This window comes from Diabrotica virgifera, chromosome 8 (assembly GCF_917563875.1).
Source record: "Diabrotica virgifera virgifera chromosome 8, PGI_DIABVI_V3a".
Lineage (NCBI taxonomy): Eukaryota > Metazoa > Arthropoda > Insecta > Coleoptera > Chrysomelidae > Diabrotica > Diabrotica virgifera.
This window is the reverse complement of record NC_065450.1, coordinates 225,970,195-225,995,327: the sequence shown is the minus strand read 5'-3', so window position 1 is coordinate 225,995,327 and position 25,133 is coordinate 225,970,195. Positions and strand designations below refer to the sequence as shown.

The following is a 25,133-nucleotide window of genomic DNA, read 5'->3' as shown; positions in this document are numbered from 1 at the left end:
ACTGAAACGATAATAGACACAAGATGGATAGATAAAAATTAACTGATGGTTTGACACTTGGACTCAAAGAAAACGAGAATACTGAATACATACAACAAAAAGAATAGGCGCCATCAAATTTTATCCAACTAAATTTACAAAGGAACAATAATTAGCGAAAGAGACATGACATGACAACAGAAAAATTAGCAACACTGCTAAGACAAACACATCCAAAAAATCATTTCTTTAGAACTTTTTATCACAACGTATCTTTTGAGTTTTATAAAACTAATTCATAATAAACACAGAAAAAACAATACACCATGGATTTATTTAAAGCTACTATAACATAATATGTGTATAAATGAATAAAGTTTTTAAATCTAATATCTAACGATTTATCTATACCTATATCTAACTATACAAATATATCTGACGTTTAGCTGGGATACAAGCCGGAATCAGAAGGATCTATACATTCTCCATTAGAGAAGCAGATTGGATCCGACATTAGAGAATTTGTTTTGAATTTTGTTATAAATATGTCGTACAGCTTTTCTGCATCCTTATCATCCAAATTGTAATCCTGAAAAATAAACATTATAGTAAGCATACAAAAAAAATTATAATAATATAACTGTGAAAGTTAAAGAATAATTTTTAATAAATATTACAAACCAAGATGTACCACAAGTACTAGCAAGATAAGACAGACGAAAACAAAGAAATAAACAGGAAAATTCGGAACGAAGTAAAAATGGTTTCAAGGCAAACACATCAGCAATCATTGGAAAAGTTTATTATTCATATTGAAAATCAGTTACGTTGGTTTCTTCTTCATATTGCTCCCCATGCTCAAATATCTTGTTCAGTAGCCTTTGGAGGTTGTCCGCCATTATGACACCATCGTGCGCATATCTAATGCTGTTAATTTCTATTCCATTGACCTTTTTTCCAGCTGTTTCTCCCTAGAGAGAGGTTTCATAATTTCCTCAGTTCTGAAAAGTAGTGGCGACCATACACATTCATGTCGTACCACTGTTTTAATTTTGAACTCTTCTAAAGTGTGTTTATTAATGCGCATGTGCCCGTTGCTTATAATGTAGATTCGTTATAATTCGATAGTCATTGCAGTTTATTTGTTTTGTTTTGAGGACATATTCATCATGACGCACTTTATCAAAAGTCTTGTTTTAATGTATGAAACAGACGTATATATTTTGGTTAACATCTAAGCATCTCTGCATTGGTACACTGAATGTAAAGAGGGCTTTTCGGATAACTAGGCCTCTAAGAATCCAAATTTGGTTTTTTCAATGTCCATTTCAAGTTCAAGTTTGTGCTAAATTTGTCTGGGAATTATGTTTAAGAACATTTTAAGTGGGTAAGATATCAGACTTATGGTGCGGTGGTGGATGAATTCTCTAGCGTTTTTGTTTATTGGGACAAAAATAAATGTTGAGGTCAACCATTCGTTGGGTTGACCAGAGCTTCATCTGTTTCGTGTGTTTTTTACTACGCATACCTAGTATCCCATCCTTTATAATTACTTGCTTCTTGTTCTTCTAACGGTATGTATTGCTTTATCTAAAAGGGTTTGTTGTGCTCAGAGGCGGCTTTACCTATTGTGCAGGGTGTGCGGTGCACACGGGCGCCGGGATGTTAGGGGCGCCGAGCACCAAAGAGCGGGTCCTTTACTTTATTTCAACATAAAATATGAAAAATTTTTAAATAGGAGGCGGAAGATGAATCAGTAGCTGACGCGAAAATACATTTTAAAGTAAACTTTTACTATTACCTATTAGATACCGCAATTACTAAATTTAACGAACGCTTCGAACTTTTAAAGCGAAATAATGACACTTTTTCGTTCCTTCAAAAATTAAAACACTGGAAGGATAAAACACTGCAGTAAGTGGAGCCCCGCATACTGCAGACTTTTTATCGGCAGATAGTTTAGTCGGGATGGGCTGTTAGTGCGCATACTGAGCCAACTAAACAGTCGGGTTGGTGAAGAAGGCGCACACTATCAACAGCCGACCGACTATTCTCGAACGATTTAGTACTAAAGTTCTTATTTGACTGTTGAAGTTAGTAGTCGCACAATGAAAAAATTATCCAGACATGTTATTATCGCTCTCATATAACGGAGGAGGAAATCCAAGAAGAGATTCCGATAGTATTGAGTGCATCATAATTTACAGTAAAAGAAATAAGACGCCGTGACGGTTAAAAGTAACAGACGTGATCCAGAAGATTGTCATGTTAAAATGGAACTGGACAGGACACATAGGAAGAATAGAAAACAACTGTTGGACGAAGCAAATTCTTAAATGACGACCAAGGACTAGCAAAATAAGTAGAGGCAGACCTCAAACAAGATGGACTGATGACATCAAGTGAATGGCTGGTCACGAATGGATGCAAAAAACAACAAACTAAAATGAATGGATACACCTAAGGAAGGCTTCCTTCTGGCGATGGATGAAATAGCTGTTGATGATGCTGATGATGAATTCTCAGTGATAGATTATTTAGTGGAAAATTCTACACAATGTATTCTAAATTACTTGATTACCCAAAAAAGTTTTTCGCCTTTTATTGGATGATCTTAGTCACCTTCAATGAACTAGTCATGCTAATTGGGCCATGCAGGTTTCTACAATTAACGTTTGTGAATTAGACGATGCCATTTTTTAGCAAAATATTTAAAAAATATTCGCACTGCACAAGTATTGGATACCAAAACTAGGAGAGAATTGAACTATCGACCGATAAACAATCGTCGTGTGTGCGCAAGTTCTAGTTAGCTCAACAATGATTAAACTGTCGGCCGATATCTGGCCGACAAATTAGTTTGAAGGCAAACTATCTGCCGATAAAAAGTCTAAAGGGGCTCTTTTGGGTAGGTTGTTCTGACGCCGTAAATACCTATTGGCTCCCGACATCATTTAATATTGGACTATTTACATCTGGATTTTTGTTTACAATATAAGTGTACCTAATACCCTCTAATACCCTATGTACCAGTACTAGGAATAGGTAGGTACCTATTCGGCTATTCCATTTTGACTGCGCGTCTACCAAAGGGCGCCAGAGCATCGACTGCACACGGGCGCTACATGCGCTAGAGCCGCCTCTGGTTGTGCTTTCTTTATTGCAATCCTGCTATTTCTTTAACCTTTTTATGTAGATTAAATAGATCGTATTTGATTTTGAAGATCTGCTGTCTCTTTACATTTTTCCCCAAATTAGTTTGTTTTGTCCCTCTTGTCTTTTTTATGATTTTATTCTTAATAATTTTTTATGTGTAACTGTGTTTGTTCTTGGCTTATTTCCATTGGTCCATATGTCTAGTATCTCGTCGGTTATCCAATTATCTTTCTTTCTTACCAGCTCTTTTAACATATCTTTGCATGGAACGAGTTTTTTAGTGTTTCCCATTGTTTTTGATCTCATAGGTGTTTGTGTCTAATTGATCAAGGCTTTAGATGTTTTTTGATGAAGTTTCTCTTTTACACCATCCTCCTTTAGTTTTTTAGCTTCTAGTTTTGGGGTACTATTGAGTTTTATAATACCTATGTTTAAGCTTAAGTGTGATTTTAGTGATTAGTGGGTTATGTTTGCGTTGTTTATCTGCTCCTGGGTATGTTTTCACTGATTTTATGGTACATATTACGATATAGGTCATACGCTACATTTTAAATACCCCCCTTTCCTCCGCGTTAAAAAGTTTACATATTGAGTATACTTACAGTTGGATTTAGCTGTGGATTCTTCTTCAGGTATCCCAAAAACAGATGGTGGTAAAGGACACGTTTTCTATCTGAAACAAAAAACAAGATTTATTCATGACAAAAACAAAACTGATATACTGTTAACTTATCAGTTTTGGCATGTTATTACTGGTAACATCTTTCAGTACTGGTAATGCCGTTTTCTTTGATTTCACGGAGTGCTTTATGATATTTTATGTTGTTTGTTTTTTTCTTTCTTCGGTCATGTGGAATTTGCTTTTGGTAAATGGCAATACCTAGATAATAATTTTTGATATACTGGATTAATCAAGTCATTGATTAAAACATTTCGCACAAAACCCATTTTATTGAATTACTATCTTGATGATACACATTTTTGAGAATGTATAAAAAGTTTAATAATTTCTAATGCATAATTCAAAGACAGATTACAGTTGTAAAATATGATATAATGAGATTAGCTAAATATGATTAAAAAAAGATGCATGATTTTTAAGATATGTATCGTATCTATAGGATTAATAAAACATTTGACACACCTAGGAAAGCTCTAGGAATTTTATACAAAAAATAATTATGACAGTAGATTGGAGTGTATCTTATCTTTCATGAATTTTATAAATTTTCCATAAAGTCTCTCAGTTTATTTTTGCTGTCATGCTGCATTCAGACTATGAGTAAATTAATCTTCAATCTCTTAATCTGCAGTTTCAAGAAAATTCTGATATAATAGATCACTATTTTTATATCATCTCGGGATGTATGCTTTTGAATAACCTCTAAGCATACTCTTCTTGTCTGTACTTATCTCAGCCCCAACAAAACGAGCTCATTAGGTATATTAAGATATATTTACCTAACTGAATTATACTTTACAATAATTACATTTGTTTAAGCGTCCGCATTATATTCTGGAGTGATTTCATAACGTCCGATAAAGACAGGTTACCACGAAAACGACATGCAGCAACTAAAATCTTTTAGAAGTATGAAGTATACCGTTCTACAGACACGGAGCTAAGGCGATTAAACGGGTACTCAGAAAGCAGCCCCGAAATAAAACTTAGCATTCTATTGCTTAAGTTTTGCGCTTAGATACGTGGGTAGACCGATAAGTAATTAGTTTCTCCGCTCGAGAGCGCCACTATCGCAAAATAGGTAAGTCTATTATTATATAATGCATTCTTTTTGACGGCCTATGTCAAAATCTCAGCGGAATCGAACTAGTAGTTCTGTTTTCACAGCGTGTGAAAGTGAGCGTGTTTGAGGATTTTAGAAAAATAAAAAAAGAGCAATAGCGGTCGGTTGAAAGGGAAATCGGGCAGTGAAATCAAAGAGCGCTTGAATCTGTGTACGGTGACTCTTCTTCTTCGATGGCGAACGTCAAAAATTGGTTTAACAAGGTATAACAGGGTAGCACGTTGGTTTTTGATAAGTCATGACCAGATGCCCCGAAGACGGCTACCACGAAGGATAACGTGAAAAAAATCCACGATCTCGTATTGACAGACCACCAACTAAAGATGCGCGAGATAGCGGAGACAATAAGCATATCAAAAGATCGTGTGGGTCATATTCTTCGTGAAATTTTGGGCATGAGAAAGCTGTGACGCGATGAGTGCCACATTTGCTCACTCATGACAACAAGCGCATCCATGAAACCACTATAGAGTAGTGTTTGAGACTGTTTAAGCGTAGTGCGAAGGAGTTTCTATATTATTTCATAACCGTTGACGAAACATGGATGCACTGGTACACATCAGAGACCAAGGAAAGCAAAACAATTGACCTCATCCTGCGAACATCTTCCGAAGAAGGCCAACACTGTGCTATCGGCTGCAAAGGTTATGGCCACTGTTTTCTGGGATGATTTACATGAACTTTCTGGAAAAGGACCAAACGATCACAAGGCTTTATTATACCGAATTATTGGACCGATTCGACGTCAAATTGCAGAAAAACAGCCCCAATTGGCGAAGAGAAAACGCTCTTCCACCATGGCAACGCACAGGCTCACACCTCCGCCGTCGGCATGCCGAAATTGGTCGAACTGGACTACAAACTGCTGTCCCATCCAACGTATTCTCCAGATTTGGCCCTGTGTGACTTCTTTTGGTTTCTAAACTTGAAAAGTCACTTGCTGGGTAGAAATTTAAAACGAATGTGGAGTTAATCGCCGCCATGGAAGCCTACTTTGCAGACCTCGAGAAAACGAAATTTTCAGACGAGTTAAAGAAGTTGAGACATCGCTGCGTCAAGTTTGTCAAGCTAAAAGGAGACTATGTTCAGAAATAAATCACCACTTTTCCAAAAATGTTCGTTTTTCTGTTGTAGGCTAAGTACTTATACATAGTCCAAGTAATAAAGCTTAAAATAGGACAAAACCTCGCAATTTTTACAGATTTGGATCGATTTGCTTGAAAATTTGAGAATATGTAGTCGATAGTACAAGGATCAAAATATATATAATGCCGAAAGGCGCTTTTGCCATGGGGGTGGTTGCCACCCCATCTCGGGGGTGGAAATCTTTTATTATATTTTAATCACAAAAGTTGGTAAAGACGTTCATTCTAAGCAAAAAACGTTCTATACATTTTTTTGATAAAATTGATAGTTTTCGATTTATTCGCTATCGAAAGTGTTAGTTTTATATCGAAAAAATCAATGCTTTTAATAAGTTTCTTTTGCTAATAACTCCAAAAGTTTTCGTTTTATCAAAACAACTTTAATTTAACAAAAATGTACCTTTTTGAAAAAATAAACAAAACCGTTTTTTTAAATTATCTTTAAGACCAACAGTAATCGAGCTATATTTTATTATATGTTGGCTCCTCTTCGCCAAATGCTAAATATTGTAGATTCAAAGTCAAAAGATAGGAAAACTATGAATTTTTCGAGGACAGCTTGTTCAAACTAATTTAACCCGCCAGTGGTCGCTATATGAGATTTTCTCTCACGGTTTCAGAAAATTGCGCAGAATTTCTTTTCTGGGAAATTATACGCTCTGTAGTTCTTTCTAGTCTCCTAACTATCCTCCCTCGACAATATAATAGACTCGTCCGCTTAGATAGTGACTCAGTTGACCTAATATCACCCAATTGTTGAGTCAGCGAGCGACCACCCGCGTTACGAACTGTACACAAAAATTAATTTTATTTTGGCACTTAAAACCTGAAATTTAATAATGTAAAAAAAATTGTAATTATTGTCATCAATCAATTTCTCCAGAGCATTCTTGTTATATTTGTGTGCTGTGCCGTAAATTATCAAGATACGGAGATTTATTAATATTGGTTTAATTCCGATTATTTCTTTTTATTTTATTATATTATTATCTATATTATGTTATATTATTTTTTTCTTATTATTAGTTAATAAAAAAAGTTTAAAAGCTGTTTTAAAAATTTTATTTTGTAAACAAATGCAAAATTTGGATATGTGAGAGAAAATCTCACGTGCGACCACTCGCGTAACAATCTACCTAGCGACCAATGCCGGGTTAAAGTACTTAAAAATATCTATCTCCAGAAATAAAAAAAACCTTAAGCTCAAAAATTAAGTGACATAATGAAAAGAATGTCGATCCCCATTTTTTTCAGCGAAAAAGTGATCGCAAACAACCGCCTAATCACCGTCCTAATTAAAATTAGTCATTAACCTTATTTGGTCTTTTTTATTTAGCTATTATTAATAGGTACTAGAAGTTTGACCGGTTTAGAATGATTAGTTTTTAAAAAAATGGAGTTAAAAGCGAATAACGAATTTTTGTAGTTTGGAAAAAAAATGGCCTTTTCTTCAGAATAGCAAGATTAGCATCAGAGACTCGAATAAATATTTAAATATGAATTTGTACTTATCTTATTTAATTCTCAAGAATCTCATTTGAAAAAAATTTTTTTACGGAAAAAATTGAGGGAGCTATTGACAATTAAAACTTGTAATAACATGCAAAAGCCACCTTTACCAACGCTTTCAAAGTCACCTCTTTTTGCGACTGAGGATTTTAAAAAGATTTAATATTAATAAGCTTAAATATCTTGTAAAAATCTACAAAATTATTTTTTACCAAACTTTCTAAGATAAAAAATTAAAAAAAAGGAGAAATCCAATTGGAAGCATAATAATGTAAGTTGGCGGTGTTTTTAGTCATTGGTCTTATTCATTCTTATTTATTTATGTACTATTAACATATTCTAGAAGTTTGACTGGCTTAGAATGATTAGTTTTTAAAGAAACTGGAGTTAAAAGCGAATAACGAATTTTTGTAGTTTGGTAAAAAATGCCATCATCTTCAGAATAGAAAGATTAGCATCAGAGATACGAAAAAATGTTTTAATATAAAATTGTAGGTTATTTAATTCCCAAGAACTTGGTTTGAAAAAATTTTTCTACGATAAAAATTGAGTGAATCGTAAATGAGTATATCGAAAAACATTGATTTTTTCTATACAAAACTAACACTTTCGATAGCGAATAAATCGAAAACTATTAATTTTTTAAAAAAAATGTATAAAACATTTTTTGCTTAGAATGAATGTTTTTATCAACCTTTGTGGTCAAAATATAATAAATACTTTCCACCCCCCGAGATGGGGTGGCAACCACTCCCATGGTAAAAGCGCCTTTCGGGATCATATAGATTTTGATCTTTGCACTATCCACTACTTATTCTCAAATTTTCAAGCAAATCGATCCATTCTGTAAAAATTGCGAGGTGATCAGCTTCGGTTCCTGGCCTATTATAAATATACCCTATTCCACGAACATACGCCTGTTTTGGATTACTTCGACAACGAATGTTTTACTGTGCAAAATAAAAAGAACGAAAGTAAATTGCAAATTACATTGTTGTTTATTGGAGTAATTATTAGCGCCATTTACTTTCGTACTTCTTATGTTGCACAGTAAAATATTCGTTGTCGAAGTAATCCAAAACAGGCGTATGTTCGTGGAATGGCCCATACTACGTACGTAGTAGGTACATACTTTTTTTGTGTTGATAAAGTTAGGTTGAAGTCTTAAAAAATGTCAATGAAAAAGTGTGAATAAATGAAACTAAACTTTAGTTCTTTGAGTTGGGTGGATAAGGTAATCATTTAAAACATAAACGACGAAAAAATGAGTGACGGAATCGAATTTAAGTCCAATGTGGTCATAAAAGTATAGCGAGGTTTACGCGGAAATTGCATACTAAAATTATCATCATCATCATCATCATTGGCTCTACAACCCCTGGTGAGTCTTGTCCTGTTCCAGAATCGGCTTCCATTCCTTCCTATCCTTCGCCTTGGTTTTCAAATTTCGTACTCTTAACATTCGCAAGTCGTCTTCCACCTGGTCCTTAAATCGTACTCTAAGCCTGTGCCTTTTCCTCACTCCATCCGGTCTTTGGTTATAAATGTGTTTTGATGGCCCCATCTCGTTCATTCTCTCTAAGTGGCCCGACCACCGCTGCCTGTTTATTTGGATGGACTTACTAATACTAGATTCACAGTAAAGGCGATAAAGCTTAAAATTATAGATTTCGAAGCGTTATCGAAAGAAATCAGAAAACAGTGCCGCAAAGACAAAGCTGATTACATCTCTCAAATATGCAGAGAGCTAGAGGAACATGGCTGTCGAAATGAACCGAGGGATCTATTCCAGAAGATCAAACTCCTTACCAGAGAATTTAAACCTCAAACGTGGTCTGTAATAGATAAGGAAGGTAATCTAAAGACCGATACTGACGAAATATTGGAAACATGGTGAAGCTACTGTGGCGAGCTGTATAAAAATAACGAGGTATCAGCAGAAAATCAGTGGCCCTCTGACTACCCTAGAGAACCTACTCTCTTAGTCGCTGAAGTCAAAGATGCAAATAAATCACTAAAGAGAAATAAATCCCCAGGCATTGATTCAATACCATGTGAAATACTAGGAGACAAAGGATTACATATCATCCATTCTATCTGTGTCGCTGTTTGGAATTCAGGAAAACGGCCATCTGATTGGTGTACCTCAATTTATATCCCGCTACACAAAAAACGAACTACTACCAGATGTGAAAACTACCGCACACTGTCACTAATAACACAGGCTAGTAAAATCTTGTTACGCATCATCGATTAAAAACCTATCTACATTACCAAATACCTCAGGAACAAGCGGGGGTTTGTAAAGGGTAAAGGTACAAAGGAACAAATCCTGAACCTGAGACAACTCATTGAAAAGTCTAGAGAATTTCAAGTACTTATGATTATATGCTTCGTGGACTACCAAAAGGCATTTGATTGTGTAAGCTGGATAAATCTGTGGTCAATTTTAATAGAAATGGGCGCACCAATGCACCTGGTGACACTTATATTAAAAATCTGTACCAGTCCAATATAGCAACAGTACGACTAGATTATAAGTTCTCAAACCAATTCAAGACCGAGAGAGGTGTTAGACAAGGATGCGTGTTGTCACCTGACTTATTAAACATTTATGGTGAACATGTCATGAGGATGGTTTTAGAAGGATGGGCCGGTGGAGTAAGAGTAGCTGGTAGAAAAATCTCTAATTTAAGATTTGATGATGACACTACACTTAAAGCAGCAAATAAGCAAGAAATGTTTGATCTCCTGCGAGGAATTAAGTACGAAAGCAATAAAGTTGGTCTAACAATCAGTAAAGCTAAGACAAAAATAATGGTGGTCGACAGATTCAACACTATTCAACTGACTAACATGTTAGAAGAATACCAGATAGTAAACACCTTTGTCTATCTCGGGTCTAGTATAACTAAAGATGGTAACTGTGAAGCAGAAGTTCGGAGACGTATTGGTATGGCAAAAAAATGCGATGAGTCGCCTAACTAAAGTTTGAAAAGACAGATCTATCTCTCAAAATATCAAGATGAGGCTGGTGAATGCCCTTGTATTCTCAATATTTCTATACGGAGCAGAGACTTGGACTCTTCGCGCATGAGAGCGCCAAAAAATTGATGCCTTTGAGATGTGGTGTTGGAGAAGAATGCTGCGCATACCTTGGACAGCTCATAGGACAAACGTTTCCATTCTAAACCAACTCAAGATTAAAAAAGGCTGTCCACAATATGTCTGCAACGAATACTGCAATTCTTTGGTCACGTGGTTCGCAGAGGTGACGACAGTTTGGAGAGATTAATTGTTTCTGGAAACGTTCCGGGGAGAACATCAAGAGGTCGATCACCAAGTAGATGGTCCGACCAAATAAAGAATTCAGCTGGAAACTCATTGAACTAATGAGACCAATGGAGAAACATTGTTAGGAATATTGGAAGAAATCACGATCCTCAGTAATGGAGAAAGGACAAGAGAGAGATCCGGTCTTTGGTTATAAATGTGTTTTGATGGCCCCATCTCGTTCATTCTCTCTAAGTGGCCCTACCACCGCTGCCTGTTTATTTGGATGGACCTACTAATACTAGATTCACTATAAAGGTGGTAAAGTTCAAAATTATAGCGTCTACGCCATAATGCGTTTTCCTACACGCCTTTATAAATATGTCTGAGGATTTTATGTTCAAAACAGCCTAAACGTTCTTCATTGCTTTTTGTCATCGTCCACGTTTCTGACGCGTAGGACAAGCTTGATAAGAGTTCTGTATATCAATATTTTCGTTCTTTTTAAACGCTTTTATTTAGTTCAATAGATTGCGTCAAATCTTTGGATGTTAATTTGACTACCTTTTCTTCCATTCAAATAAATGAAAATTTGCAGACATATGCATTCGCGGTGACAATACACGAATAGACAACAAAAAATTTTTGTTTATGTTTATTAATTGTTTAAATAAAAAAAAAAACGATTTTAATGGAAAAAGGCCTAAATTCTCTTGTTTTTTACAATGTAGAAACTTGAAACTTTTACGGATGGTAGCTAATGATATAACCTATACATAATTTCACTTTTTACGTTAATTGTTTACGTTATGCGTCATAAATAAACAATAAAGTTTTAAATTTTGAACACTCATATATTTGTTTATACAGTACGATGCAAGTGAAATGAATAAATTCGTTATTTCGTAAAAAGGCGACTTGAACCCTGGAATGCTACCTGGGGTACACTTGTACCCCAACCTTGTTTGTAAGTTACACCAATTTGCAGTAGTAAGTGTAGAAAATATGAAAATACACTTGTGAATAATAATATAATAAAATATTTTTTATACAAAATAAATTCTTAGCATGTTACCTTAAGATTGTTTTTGTCATAAGTTCTTAAAACATACATATATAAATATTTTAGGTCGATTTCATTTGGGGTACCACTGTACCTCGATGTAGCAGATTGAGTTTAGAAAATAAGTGTAGCAATCCAAGGTTAAGGAAAAATCCCGAAAGAGGTCGATTTTATTTTTAAATTACGATATTTTGGTATATATGTCATACTAGTGACGTCATCCTTCTGGGCGCGATGACGTAATCGATGATTTTTTTAAATGAGAATAGGGGACATGCGATAGCTCATTTGAAAGGTCATTCAATTCTTTATTCAGTAATATAAAAATTTATATAATTATTTAATTGATGGATTAGACCGTTACTTGATGAAAGTTCATTTTATCTCACAATAAAACACTGCAAAACGTTTGTTTTTCTATACTTCCACAAAATTTATTACAACTATGTTATTACTACAGCTGTTTCGGCAAAATGCCTTTCTCAAGTGATATATTTTACAATGTGTTTGCCTTTTTAAGTCTTTAACTGAAGAGGTTGAGGAGTGGGGAGCTGTTTGTCTCGAGTTGGTCATTCAGAATTATATCTGTATTTTTCAATTTATTAATTTCCATTGATTCTAAAAGTGATAGCTTAAGGCCTTTATTTTGAATATGTAGAATTTGAAACTCTTCATTGAAAGAATGATTATGATCTAGAAGGTGAAGTGCGTATGTAGAAGTGTCTGTTTTTCTATTGTTGAAAGCCCTTTTGTGTTCTGCTATCCGTTTGTCAAAAGTTCTGCCAGTTTGACCGATGTAAGTTTTCGGACCGTCACCACAAGTTAGTTTGTACACACCACTCTGTAGTTGCTTTCTCTTACCACACAATAAAAGCCGAAAGAGAAAGCAACTACAGAGTGGTGTGTACAAACTAACTTGTGGTGACGGTCCGAAAACTTACATCGGTCAAACTGGCAGAACTTTTGACAAACGGATAGCAGAACACAAAAGGGCTTTCAACAATAGAAAAACAGACACTTCTACATACGCACTTTACCTTCTAGATCATAATCATTCTTTCAATGAAGAGTTTCAAATTCTACATATTCAAAATAAAGGCCTTAAGCTATCACTTTTAGAATCAATGGAAATTAATAAATTGGAAAATACAGATATAATTCTGAATGACCAACTCGAGACAAACAGCTCCCCACTCCTCAACCTCTTCAGTTAAAGACTTAAAAAGGCAAACACATTGTAAAATATATCACTTGAGAAAGGCATTTTGCCGAAACAGCTGTAGTAATAACATAGTTGTAATAAATTTTGTGGAAGTATAGAAAAACAAACGTTTTTCAGTGTTTTATTGTGAGATATAATTATTTGTACAGGGTGTCCAAAAACAATTTTTTAATTAAATTATTTGACAAAAAAGAAGAATGCATGTAATTTATTTAACTCAGAATACATTTTACAGTTGCCCGTAAACAGAAAAAAATGTGTATTTCAGAAATAAACATTGCTTTTCGATTAAATTAAATATTCAAGCCAGCTTCCGCCAGCCACCTACCTCTTGGAAATTTTAACATTTAATTTACGCGAAAAGCAATGATTATTTGTGATATAAACATTTTTGTCTGATTTCTGACAGCAGTAAAATGTATTTTAATTTAAATTTAATAAGTTACACACATTTTTCTTTTTTTTGCCAAAGGACATCGCACACATCTTATGGAAAATATAATGTCACTCAAATTCAATAAAATTTATACGAATAGATTCGTTTTAAATTAACGGTCAAATCTTATCATTGCGGCAACTCTTAATTATGATTAATTACGGCGCAAATTGCAATTAAAGTTTATCGAAATCAAATTTTTTAGTCAGTAAAAGTGTCAGTTACAATTACTATTGCTCTGGGTGCTATTCAAAAGAGCTTAAACCCCGCTGGGCCCCCGCTGGGCCTAAGCGGATTAGTAAAACTAATCCGCTGATTTATGGAGTACCGACAATTTGGGTATTATAAAATATTTTTTCTCTCTCTAACTTATGTACGTATCCATTTGATTTCAGATTTATTTATATCAATTTCTGCGCTTATTATTGAAAATATGGAGTTGGCGCAATGATAAGATTTGACCGTTAATTTAAAACGAATCTATTCGTATAAATTTTATTGAATTTGAGTGACATTATATTTTCCATAAGATGTGTGCGATGTCCTTTAATTTAAAATAATATTTCTGACACCCTGTATAAATAAGTATGTAAATGTTTATATTACTGAATAGAGAATTTAATGACCTTTCAAATGAGCTAGCACACGACCCCTATAATAGGGAGAGAATAATTATATCATTTAAAAAAATCATCGATTACGTCATCACGCCCAGATGGATGTCACTTATATGAGATATAATATGCCAAAATATCATAATTTAAAAATAATAAAAAATATGAAAAAAAATTTTTAGGAAACGCTTTTCTTTAGTTACTAGTGACTAAAATTAAATATATAAAAAAAATCAACTAAAAAGCAAAAAAATAAAAAAAATTCAAACTCGAAGGGTTATTCGAAACAAATTGTTAGACAGATTAAATATACAAAAATCTCACATATTCGTTAAAAAATTGAAAAACTCTAACACATTCGTCAAAGAAAAGCGTGGGGCGTCTTCATCGAATAAACGGTTTTCGCCCCACGCTTTTCTTTAACGAATGTGTTAGATTTTTTCAATTTTTTAACGAATGTGTGAGATTTTTGTATATTTAATCTGTCTAACAATTTGTTTCGAATAACCCTTCGAGTTTGAATTTTTTTTTATTTTTTGCTTTTTAGTTGATTTTTTTATAATATTTTTAATTTTAGTCACTAGTAACTAAAGAAAAGCGTTTCCTAAAAATTTTTTTTTCATATTTTTTATTGTGACTATGTTTGATGTTAAATATTTCTTTAATCTAAATTAATATGCTCTTTTTTTCCAGATATACACCTATATATATCTGTTGATTTCTTCAGATATTGTGTTACTTTTACTAAAAGCATAGTGTGGTGTTTAATTTGTTTACTGTTTGTGTTTTCTTAATAATTTATTTGTTCAAAATAATATTTGCGTCTGTTAATCCAGTTAAAGATCCTTAATCTCATAGTTAATTATCTGTTTACCTCATAGGTCATTATTTATTTATTACCTAGTTGTTTTCTACTGGTAAATTATTGTGTATAGACCAGTGCAAATAACAAAAAAACATATTAGATAACATGTGGAACATTTTTCACCAAATCTGGATGAGGGGAACATGGGTTGGGGGAGAGCTTTTAGGGGTGAAAACGGTTAATTACGATTTGCGGCAAAACGGCACATCCTCTCGAAAAAAGTTAAATCGCAAATTTGTAGGATATAAGAAGGTCTACAACTTTTGTAAATGAGCATTTTTCACATAACCTCAAAATATCCGAGAAAATTGGAAAATTCGATGTTTTTGATTTTATTTTATTTTTCTCACTGAAAAAAATTTTTTTGTTTTACCAAATATGGTGGACACTTACCCCTTTATGTCCCAAACACGCTGTAATTTTTTTGTATAAAAATATTTTTTAAAACTCTTGTTTTTTATGTTTAAGGGAAAATGTAAGCATTTTTTCAATTGAAAAATCTCCCGAAATTTTTTTAGCTTTTTTAAAGAAGTTGGCATTTTTTTTGTTTATTGAAACCTCTATTTTCTGATGGTGTAAAAAAATATATACGTTACTGTGGAAAATTTTGTCACAAAAGGCAAAAATCGGAAATTTAATTTCAACCCCTCACCATTTTCAGATTCTCAGACGTAATGTAAATTGCATAGCTGCGGAAAGTTGCATAGAGGAAACTGCAGAATCTGTAATAAGCATTACGGAATGTGATAAAGAAATGCCATCAAAGAAGCAAAAACTTAATTAATTGATGAAAAATTGGCCATTAAAATTATAATAATTACTTTCTTTTGTATTAAATAAACTTTTTCGTTAAAAAAGTTGTTGCGACTTTTAATTTGGTTCATGAGAAAAAAGTTTAAAAAAATGTAGCTTATAGGTAAGTAGGCCGACTTTAAAAAAAAAATAAAGTTTAAAAAAAAATAAAAAACACGCTTTTAAAGCACTAAAAATTTAAAAATAACTTTTAAAATTAAAGCTAGTAATATTTTATTTTTAAATTTTTAGTGCTTTAAAAGCGTGTTTTTTATTTTTTTAACTATAATTTATTCACAAAATTAAAAATCACAGATAACGGCATTAGTGTAGTAAATTTTTAACAGAGGTTCGTTGGTTCCTGCTCGCTATGCCACTTATATTACGTCTGAGAATCTGAAAATGGTGAGAGGTTGAAAATAAATTTCCTATTTTTGCCTTTTGTGACAAAATTTTCCACAGTAACGTATATATTTTTTACACCATCAGAAAATAGAGGTTTCAATAAACAAAAAAAAATGCCAACTTCTTCAAAAAAGCTAAAAAAATTTCGGGAGATTTTTAAATTTAAAAAATGCTTACATTTTCCCTTAAACATAAAAAACATGAGTTTTAAAAAATATTTTTATACAGAAAAATTACAGAGTATTTGGGACAGAAAGAGGTAAGTTTCCACCATATTTGGTAAAAAAATTTTTTTTTTCAGTGAGAAAAAAAAATTAAAATCAAAAACATCGAATTTTCCAATTTTCTCGGATATTTTGAGGTTATGTGAAAGATGTTTATCTACAAAATTTGTAGATCTTTTTATTGCCTACAACATTGCAATTTAACTTTTTTCGATAGGATGTGCCGTTTTGCCGCAAATCCTAATTAACCGTTTTCACCCCTAAAACCGCTCCCCCAACCCATGTTCCACTCATCCAGATTTGGTGAAAAATGTTCCACATGTTATCTAATATGTGTACTTTCATTTGGAATTGGTCTCATCCTGCTATTAATTTTTTATTTTTTTTGGTCCATTTTAGAGCTATCTGCACTGGTCTAGTATTGATTGATTGCTGACATATTTTTGAAAACTTTTATACTTATTTATCACTTAAATGTATACCCATAATACGTTTGCCTAATAATTTAATTTAAAAATAACATGTCTGCAAAAATATTTTGCAATCTGTCTGTAATCTTGATATACTCTTAAAGTAATCTTCAGCGCAAAAGAAAAAAGGAAATACTAAAATGTGAATAAACTATTGACTCTTCTTCTTCTTAGGGCGTTTGTCCATTCCGAACGTTGGCGATCATTCTGGCTATGATGATTTTGTTGGTTGCTATACGGAGTAATTGTGTTGAGGTCTTTCTATACCATGCTCTCACGTTACCAAGCCAGGATATTCTTCTTCGTCCTGGGGCACTTTTTCTTCAATTTTACCATGCAAAATGCATTGGAAGAGGATTTTGTTATCTAATTTTATAGGTCTGGATCACGCGTATGAAAAAAAAGTTGATTAATAGCAAGCTGAAAATTTGTTAACCGCTTAACGGTGTCTAGTCGGACAAACTTTCATGTATGGGAACACTGGAACAGGGAAAGTTTTAATTGTGGAACAGGTTAAAAATTTGGAATGTCAGACCACGAAAAAGTCCCATGTATTTTGTCGGACAGAACTTCCAATTGATTTGTTACCCTTTCATTAAACTCTAATGCAAAAATCAGACTGCTATTTGTCACCTGTCATAATTCCTGTCATTTGACATGTTCGACGTGTTCCACTCATTAAAATGCCCAGTTGGTGATAAATGGCAGTCTGATTTTTGCAGGACAGTTTAATGAAAGGGTAACAAATTAATTGGATATTCTGTTCGACAAAATACATGGGACGTTTTTGTAGTCTGACGTTCCAAATTCTTAACCTGTTCCACAATTAAAACTTCCCCTGTTCCAGTGTTCCCATAAATCAAAGTTTGTTGGGTTAGATACCTCAAGCTATTAAAAAATTTTCAGCTTACTATTAATCAACTTTTTTTCATAATTGGGATCCAGACCTATTAGTACTGAGTCTTCGATATTATTTTCTCCTACCTTCATCCTTTTTACAAGCATATTCTAGTACTGCGGTAAACATCACAATCTGACAAATGTCGGACTCCTCTGCTGATTGGGATATGATCCGTGTTTTTATGTAGTTTCACCGACATAGTTGCGTTCTTGTATGTATTGTAAATTAATCTTGTGTATCGGTAGTCAATACGGCATGCTTGTAATGCTTCCAGGATTTTGTTGAATTCTACCGTGTCAAAGGCTTTATGGAAATGGAAGTCTACAAAAGCCAGAACGAGTGGTCCATTGTATTCGATAGTTTTTCTATTATCGTTTTAATGCTCTGTAGGTGATCATAATTTGTTCCAAATCCGGTACGAAATCCCGCTCTCTCTCTCTCTCTCTCTCTCTCTCTCTCTCTCTCTCTCTCTCTCTCTCTGTCTCTGTCTCTCCTGTCGTTTCCCCATTACTGAGGATCGTGATTTCTTCCAATATTCCTAACAATGTTTCTCCATTGGTCTCTATCTTCAGCTGCTCTAAAAACTTCGCAGAATGAGTTTCCAGCTGAATGCTTTATTTGGTCAGACGGATGGAGGATTCCAGCTGGAGAAGAATGCGTAGCATTCTTCTCCAGCCCCATATCTCAAAGGCATCAATTTTTTGGCGCTCGCATGCGCGAAGAGTCCAAGTCTCTGCTCCGTATAGAAATATTGAGAATACAAGGGCATTCACCAGTCTCATCTTGATATTTTGAGAGATAGATCTGTCTTTCCAAACTTTAGTTAGGCAACTTATCGCATTTTTTGCCATACCAATACGTCTCCGAACTTCTGCTTCACAGTTACCATCGTTAGTTATACTAGACCCGAGATAGACAAAGGTGTTTACTATCTGGTATTCCTGTAATATGTTAGTCAGTTGAATAGTGTCAAATCTGTCGACCACCATTATTTTTGTCTTAGCTTTGTTGATTTTCAGAACAACTTTATTATTGCTTTCGTACTCAACTCTTGCAGAAAATCAACCATTTCTTGCTCATTTGCTGCTATAAGTGTAGTGTCATCAGAAAATCTTAAATTGGAGATTTTCCTACCAGCTACTGTTACTCCACCGGCCCATCCTTCTAAAACCATCCTTATGACATGTTCACCATAAATGTTAAATAAGTCAGGTGCCAACACGAATCCTTGTCTAACACCTCTCTCGGTCTTGAATTGATTTGAGAACTTCTGATCTAGTCGTACTGTCGCTATATTAGACTGGTACAGATTTTTAATAAGTGTCACCAGGTGCATTGGTGCGCCCATTTCTATTAAAATTGACCACAGATTTATCCCGCTTACACAATCAAATACCTTTTGGTAGTCAACGAATCATATAATCATAGGTACTTGAAATTCTCTAGACTTTTCAATGAGTTCTCTCAGGTTCAGGATTTGTTCCTTTGTACCTTTACCCTTTACAAACCCCGCTTGTTCCTGAGGTATTTGGTAATGTAGATAGGTTTTTAATCTGTTTTTGATGATATGCAACAAGATTTTACTAGCATGTGTTATTAGTGACAGTGTGCGGTAGTTTTCACATCTGGTAGTAGTTCCTTTTTTGTGTAGTGGGATATAAATTGAGGTACACCAATCAGATGGCCATTTTCCTGAATTCCAAACAGCGACACAGATAGAATGGATGATATGTAATCCTTTGTCACCTAGTAACTGTAGTATTTCACATGGTATTGAATCAATGCCTGGGGATTTATTTCTCTTTAGTGATTTAATTGCATCTTTGACTTCAGCGAGTAAGACAGTAGGTTCTCTAGGGTAGTCAGAAGACCACTGATTTTCTGCTGATACCTCGTTATTTTTATATAGCTCGCCACAGTAGTTTCGCCATGTTTCCAATATTTCATCAGCATCGGTCTTTAAATTACCTTCCTTATCTATTACAGACCACGTTTGAGGTTTAAATTCTCTGGTAAGGAGTTTGATCTTCTGGAATAAGTCCCTCGGTTCATTTCGACAGCCATGTTCCTCTATCTCTCTGCATATTTGAGAGATGTAGTCTTTATCTTTGCGGCACTGTTTTCTGATTTCTCTCGATAACGCTGTGTATTCATCGTTTGTTCCGTATCTAGTTTTATGTTCTTTTCTGCGTTGAATCACAGTCCACGTATTATCGGATATCCATGGCTTACGGCCTGCGGAAACCGCTGCCTCACAGTCTTTTGCAGCCTCGATCACCTTATCTTTGAGATAGATCCAAGTGCTCTCAGGGTCACCATCTACTTGGTCTAAAGAAAGAGCATCTTCTAGGTTTTGTTGAAAGTCATTGATTTTTGATGGACTTAGATGACTTTTCTCTGGGGTCTTCTTTTGGGGACTTTAAAACGAAGTCGAACGTTCAATATCAGGAGTTGATGATCGATTCCACAGTCTGCGCCAGGATATGTTTTACAGTTGATGGACGACGCTTGCTCTATTGGCTGGTAGAAATCAAGTTGTTTCTCAAAACGATTCGTTACTATTCTTGTTTGGATAGGAGTTTGTATAGGTGAATAAAAAGGCTTATAGGTCTGTAGTTCTCTAATTCATGGGGATCTCCTTTTTTTTGTACATTAGAATTACCTCAGAATTGTGCCATTTGTCGGGTATTTGTCCAAAAGGTACATGTTAAAAAGGTTTTTTATTTTCTTAAGTAGGCAAGTGCTCCCGATTTTGATTGCATCAGTAACTACACAATCTTCGCCTGGAGATTTGTTATTCTTGGTTTTTCTTAGAGCTAGTTTTATTTTAGACCTGGTCTATTTCGTCTATTGTGATTTCCGGTAGTAGTTCTGATCGTTGGTTGACAATATAATATCTTAATAGAATAAAATATATTAAACATATCAGTACTTACCTCCATCGGGTATATCTTTAAAGAGATCATCCAAATATTGTTGGTCTGATGAGTTCAGCTTCTCAGCAACACTTAAACCAATGCAGATTCCCAAACAAATTATAAAAAGTAGCGATTTTAGACCCATTTTTTTTATCTGAAAACGTTTACTAGTATTAATTTATATGATTAATTAGTGCAGAAACGTTTGGTTATTGATTTAGTGTATGATTTACTATGAAAATGATAGTGGTTTGACTATAATTTGTGACCTACTGGAGAAGTTGTTGAATACAAAAATACAACAAATTACGGATTATAATAACAGAAGAGAGACTAGAAAATTGTACAAGAAAACCAAGCAATACACACAAGGATACATGACAAGAACAACAGTTTGCAAGGACAAAATGGGACAATTATTAGCAAGAAAGAGGAAATAATAGTGAAAGGGTGGAAGGATAATTTTCAAAAGCTCTTAAATCCAGAAAAAGAACAAAACCAAGATGAAGAAATAATTCACCACGCAGCAGAACAACTAGTTGAGCAACCAACATTGGAAGAATCTATAAACGTCATAAAGCATCTAAAAAATAACAAAGCACCTGGCACAGATGGAATAACTGCAGAACTAATAAAGAAGGGTGGACATGTGCTATGGAAATATCCAAAACTATTCTTTATCTCCATTATTGGCTAATATATTTATGGAGGATTTCGAAACTAATATTATTTCTAAACAAAATTTAAAACCCACAGTATGGTGGAGATATGTAGATGATGTGTTTTCAATATGGCCTCATAGATCAGAATTGTTGGATACATTCCTGAATATTATAAACGATCAAGAAGAGACAATAAAATTTACAATGGAAAAGGAATACAATAACACCCTGCCTTTCCTCGATGTTTTAGTCTCAAAGAAGGATAGTGGATATGAGACTCAAGTTTATAGAAAACCAATACATATATCTCAATTACAAATTAAATCACATCAACGTTAAAAAGGGAATCATTAAATCCTTATATGATAGAAGCAAAATTACTTGTTCTAACGAAAATTCATTTTTAGAAGAGAAACAATTGTTAACATCTGTTTTATTAAAAAATGATTATCCTTTATCGTTAATAAATAAGGAATTGTCAAGATTGGATCGAATGGAACAGAACAACTTAGAACGGGATCCTACAACATTCACAAGAAATAATACGAGGAAAATATCAATACCGTATATAAAAGGACTATCCGAGAAACAATAGGAAATAAATTCAACATTTAAACAAAAAAGAACAAAGAATTGCATTTATAAAATACCTTGTGAATGCGAACAATTTTATTTAGGTGAAACATCAAGACCATTAAACCTTAGAATAAGTGAACATCAGTCTTATATTAAAAATAGAGAATTTGATAGATCTCAAATATGTCAACACGCATGGGATAATGAACATAGAGTTCAGTGAAGATTCAAGTATAGTCCTGAACAGTAGATTTTTCAAGAGAAAAATCAAAGAAGCGGCTCTAATTATGCTAAATGAAACCAATTGTGTCGCAAATTCCTCGGTAGAATGCAGGAGGATGTGGTTACCCATACTGAAAGATTAAGTCAATAGAAAGAAAATACCACAATTAGTAAGTCAATAACATATCGAGTTAGTACATATTTTATATTTTAGTATTACTTATTGTATATCTATGTATTATTAATATTATTTATAATTTAAACATATTAAAGTCAGAATTTGGTATTAGTTTTTTGAAAGTAAATTAAATGTAAGACCAAATACTTACGATGTCGGGATAGTATCACGAGGTTTTTTTCCTGGTTTTCCCTCGTGATTTACTATGAAATCTCTAACGCGAGAATTTTACTGTCATCGTTGCATTTAGTTTTCTTTTTAAAGACAGATCACATGCTATGATTTTTTGTGACGGATATTCTTGAGTTGGGGTTGATTTCATATAATCGAATGAACTATCTTTCAGTAAAGTCGTCCCAGGAACGCAACTCATAAATATTGGCAATATCATTTTAAAGTCTTCTTCTTTAAAATGTATAATATATGTCTGAATTTCCAATATAAATGAGTCACATTAAATAAATTAATAGAAGAATATTTTACTTAGCAACAACATTTTTGTTTAATTTAGTAGTATTTTGTATTTTGACAACGACACCCGATTTGGGCGTCGAAACGTTAATAAAATCATTTTTTGGTAAAATTGTGGTTTATTTCCCGTTGAAAATAGTTGATTATAAAAATGCCACAAGAAAATAGCTTCAGAACAACATCAGGAGTAAATGGAGGTTAGAAAATGAAAAATACCGGGTGTCCACTTATATTTTCCCCCATTTTAACTGCCTATAACTTCTAAACGGCTCAAGATAAAAATATGCGGTTTTCACTGAAATGTTTTATTTTAGCAAAAGTTTTGTCTAAATGGATAAATTTTTTATATCGCTTTCAAATACGAAATAAAATATGGCGGATTTTTAAAAAAAACTTTGTTGACTTTTTTTTAATGGAACACCCAGGATATTCTTTTGTAAATTGAAAGAAAGGTCATTCACCTATCTAGCTATATAAAGTTTTTCAAAATCGGTTGTCAAATCACTGAGTAATTAATTTTTAAAATGAGAGGTGCAACGTGGATATCACATACCTAAATAACATAACTAACCAAGTTATGTGATTTCCACATTGCATCTCTCATTTTAAAAATTAATTGCTCAGTCATTTGACAACCGATTTAAAAAAAAATATATCGCTGGATAGATAAATGACGGTTTTCTCAAGTTTTTAGGTAAGTGACCATTTTTTATATCGCTTTTAAATAAAAAATGGCGGATTTTTGAAAAAAAAAACGTTGTTGACTTTTTTTATTAAAACACCCAGTATATTTTTTGTATCTTGAAAAAACGGTCATTTACCTATCCAGCGATATAAAATTTTTTAAAATCGGTTGCCAAATGACTGAGCAAATAATTTTTAAAATGAGAGATGCAATGTGGAAATCACATAACATAATATCATTTTGCTCAGTTATGTTATTTAGATATGTGATATCCACGTTGCACCCCTCAATTTAAAAATTAATTACTCAGTGCTTTGACAACCGATTTTGAAAAACTTTATATCGCTGGATAGGTGAATGACCTTTCTATCAATTTACAAAAAAATATACTGGGTGTTCCATTAAAAAAAAGTCAGCAACATTTTTTTCAAAAATCCGCCATTTTTCTTTTCGTATTTGAAAGCGATATAAAAAATTGAATCCATTCAGACAAAACTTTTACTAAAATAAAACATTTCAGCGAAAACCGCATATTCCTATCTTGAGCCGTTTAGAAGTTATTGGCAGTTAAAATGGGGGAAAATATAAGTGGACACCCGGTATAAAAATGAGGAACTATACGGAACAAACTAAATTAATCAAAAATTATTTTTTTTATTTGTTTTATAAAAACTATCAAAAAAGAGAAAGTTCTCATGGGAAATATAATATTTTGATCACCTGTGTTTGTTAAGAATATAATATATTTAAATATATACCTATTAATTAAAAATTCTCTTATTTATTAAAATAACATATTATAATATGAATGCTTTTTGTTAATTTGCTTACCTAGTGATCAATAGTTTTGTATGAATATAAAGAAATACTATGTCGTCAAAAACTATCTTGAGAATGACTGAAACGTACTGAAGATTAAGCAAATTTTGTTTGTTTCATATGAGGTTAAGCTAATACTAATTCTAGAGATATATTTCGGTATCTCTTTTAGAATTAAGATTAGAGACAAACAATTTGACAGGTTAATCCTTTTCGTAGATTATATCTGCAAAGTTGTTTATTGGAATTAGCTGCAATGTACCTAAGATACTGAATTTTACGAATGTGAATTCTTAAAATTGTTGATTAGATTCTGTTTCATTGGAACTAGTTTTTAGTCAATAGAATATCAATTATTGGATAAATTATTAAAGAGGCTTATGATAAAATTGACATGCGCTTAATGGAATGTTGAAAAGCAAGTTTTATCAAGAAAGGTAAAAATACAGTTATACAAAACAACTATACGACCAATAGTAACATACTGCAGTGAGACATGGACAATGACAAAAAATGAACAAAGTTTACTGGAGATCTGGGAAAGGAAAATCCTGAGGAAGATATATGGAGGAGTAATAATGGACGGTTTATGGGTAAGAAGATCAAATGTTGAGTTAAAGGAATTATACAATCAACCTAATATAATAGGAGTGATAAAGGCACAGATACTTAGATGGCGAGGTCACATAGAAAGGATGCCGAACGCGAGGTCTCCAAACAGGGCACTAAACTACACCATAGTC

At 33.4% G+C, this 25,133-nt stretch overlaps 1 protein-coding gene across 1 annotated transcript; it reads right to left on the bottom strand.

Moving 5' to 3' along the window:
- Nucleotides 1-294: 294 nt before the first annotated feature.
- LOC114337200 (uncharacterized) lies at nucleotides 295-24,568 on the bottom strand. Its single transcript, XM_028287611.2, has 4 exons — nucleotides 24,403-24,568; nucleotides 20,796-20,931; nucleotides 3,738-3,808; nucleotides 295-568 (listed from the first exon to the last, which is right to left on the bottom strand). The coding sequence occupies exons 2-4, from the start codon at nucleotides 20,920-20,922 to the stop codon at nucleotides 422-424; spliced, it is 345 nt and encodes a 114-aa protein (XP_028143412.1). The 5' UTR covers nucleotides 20,923-20,931; nucleotides 24,403-24,568; the 3' UTR covers nucleotides 295-421.
- Between the last annotated feature and the right edge of the window lie 565 nt (nucleotides 24,569-25,133).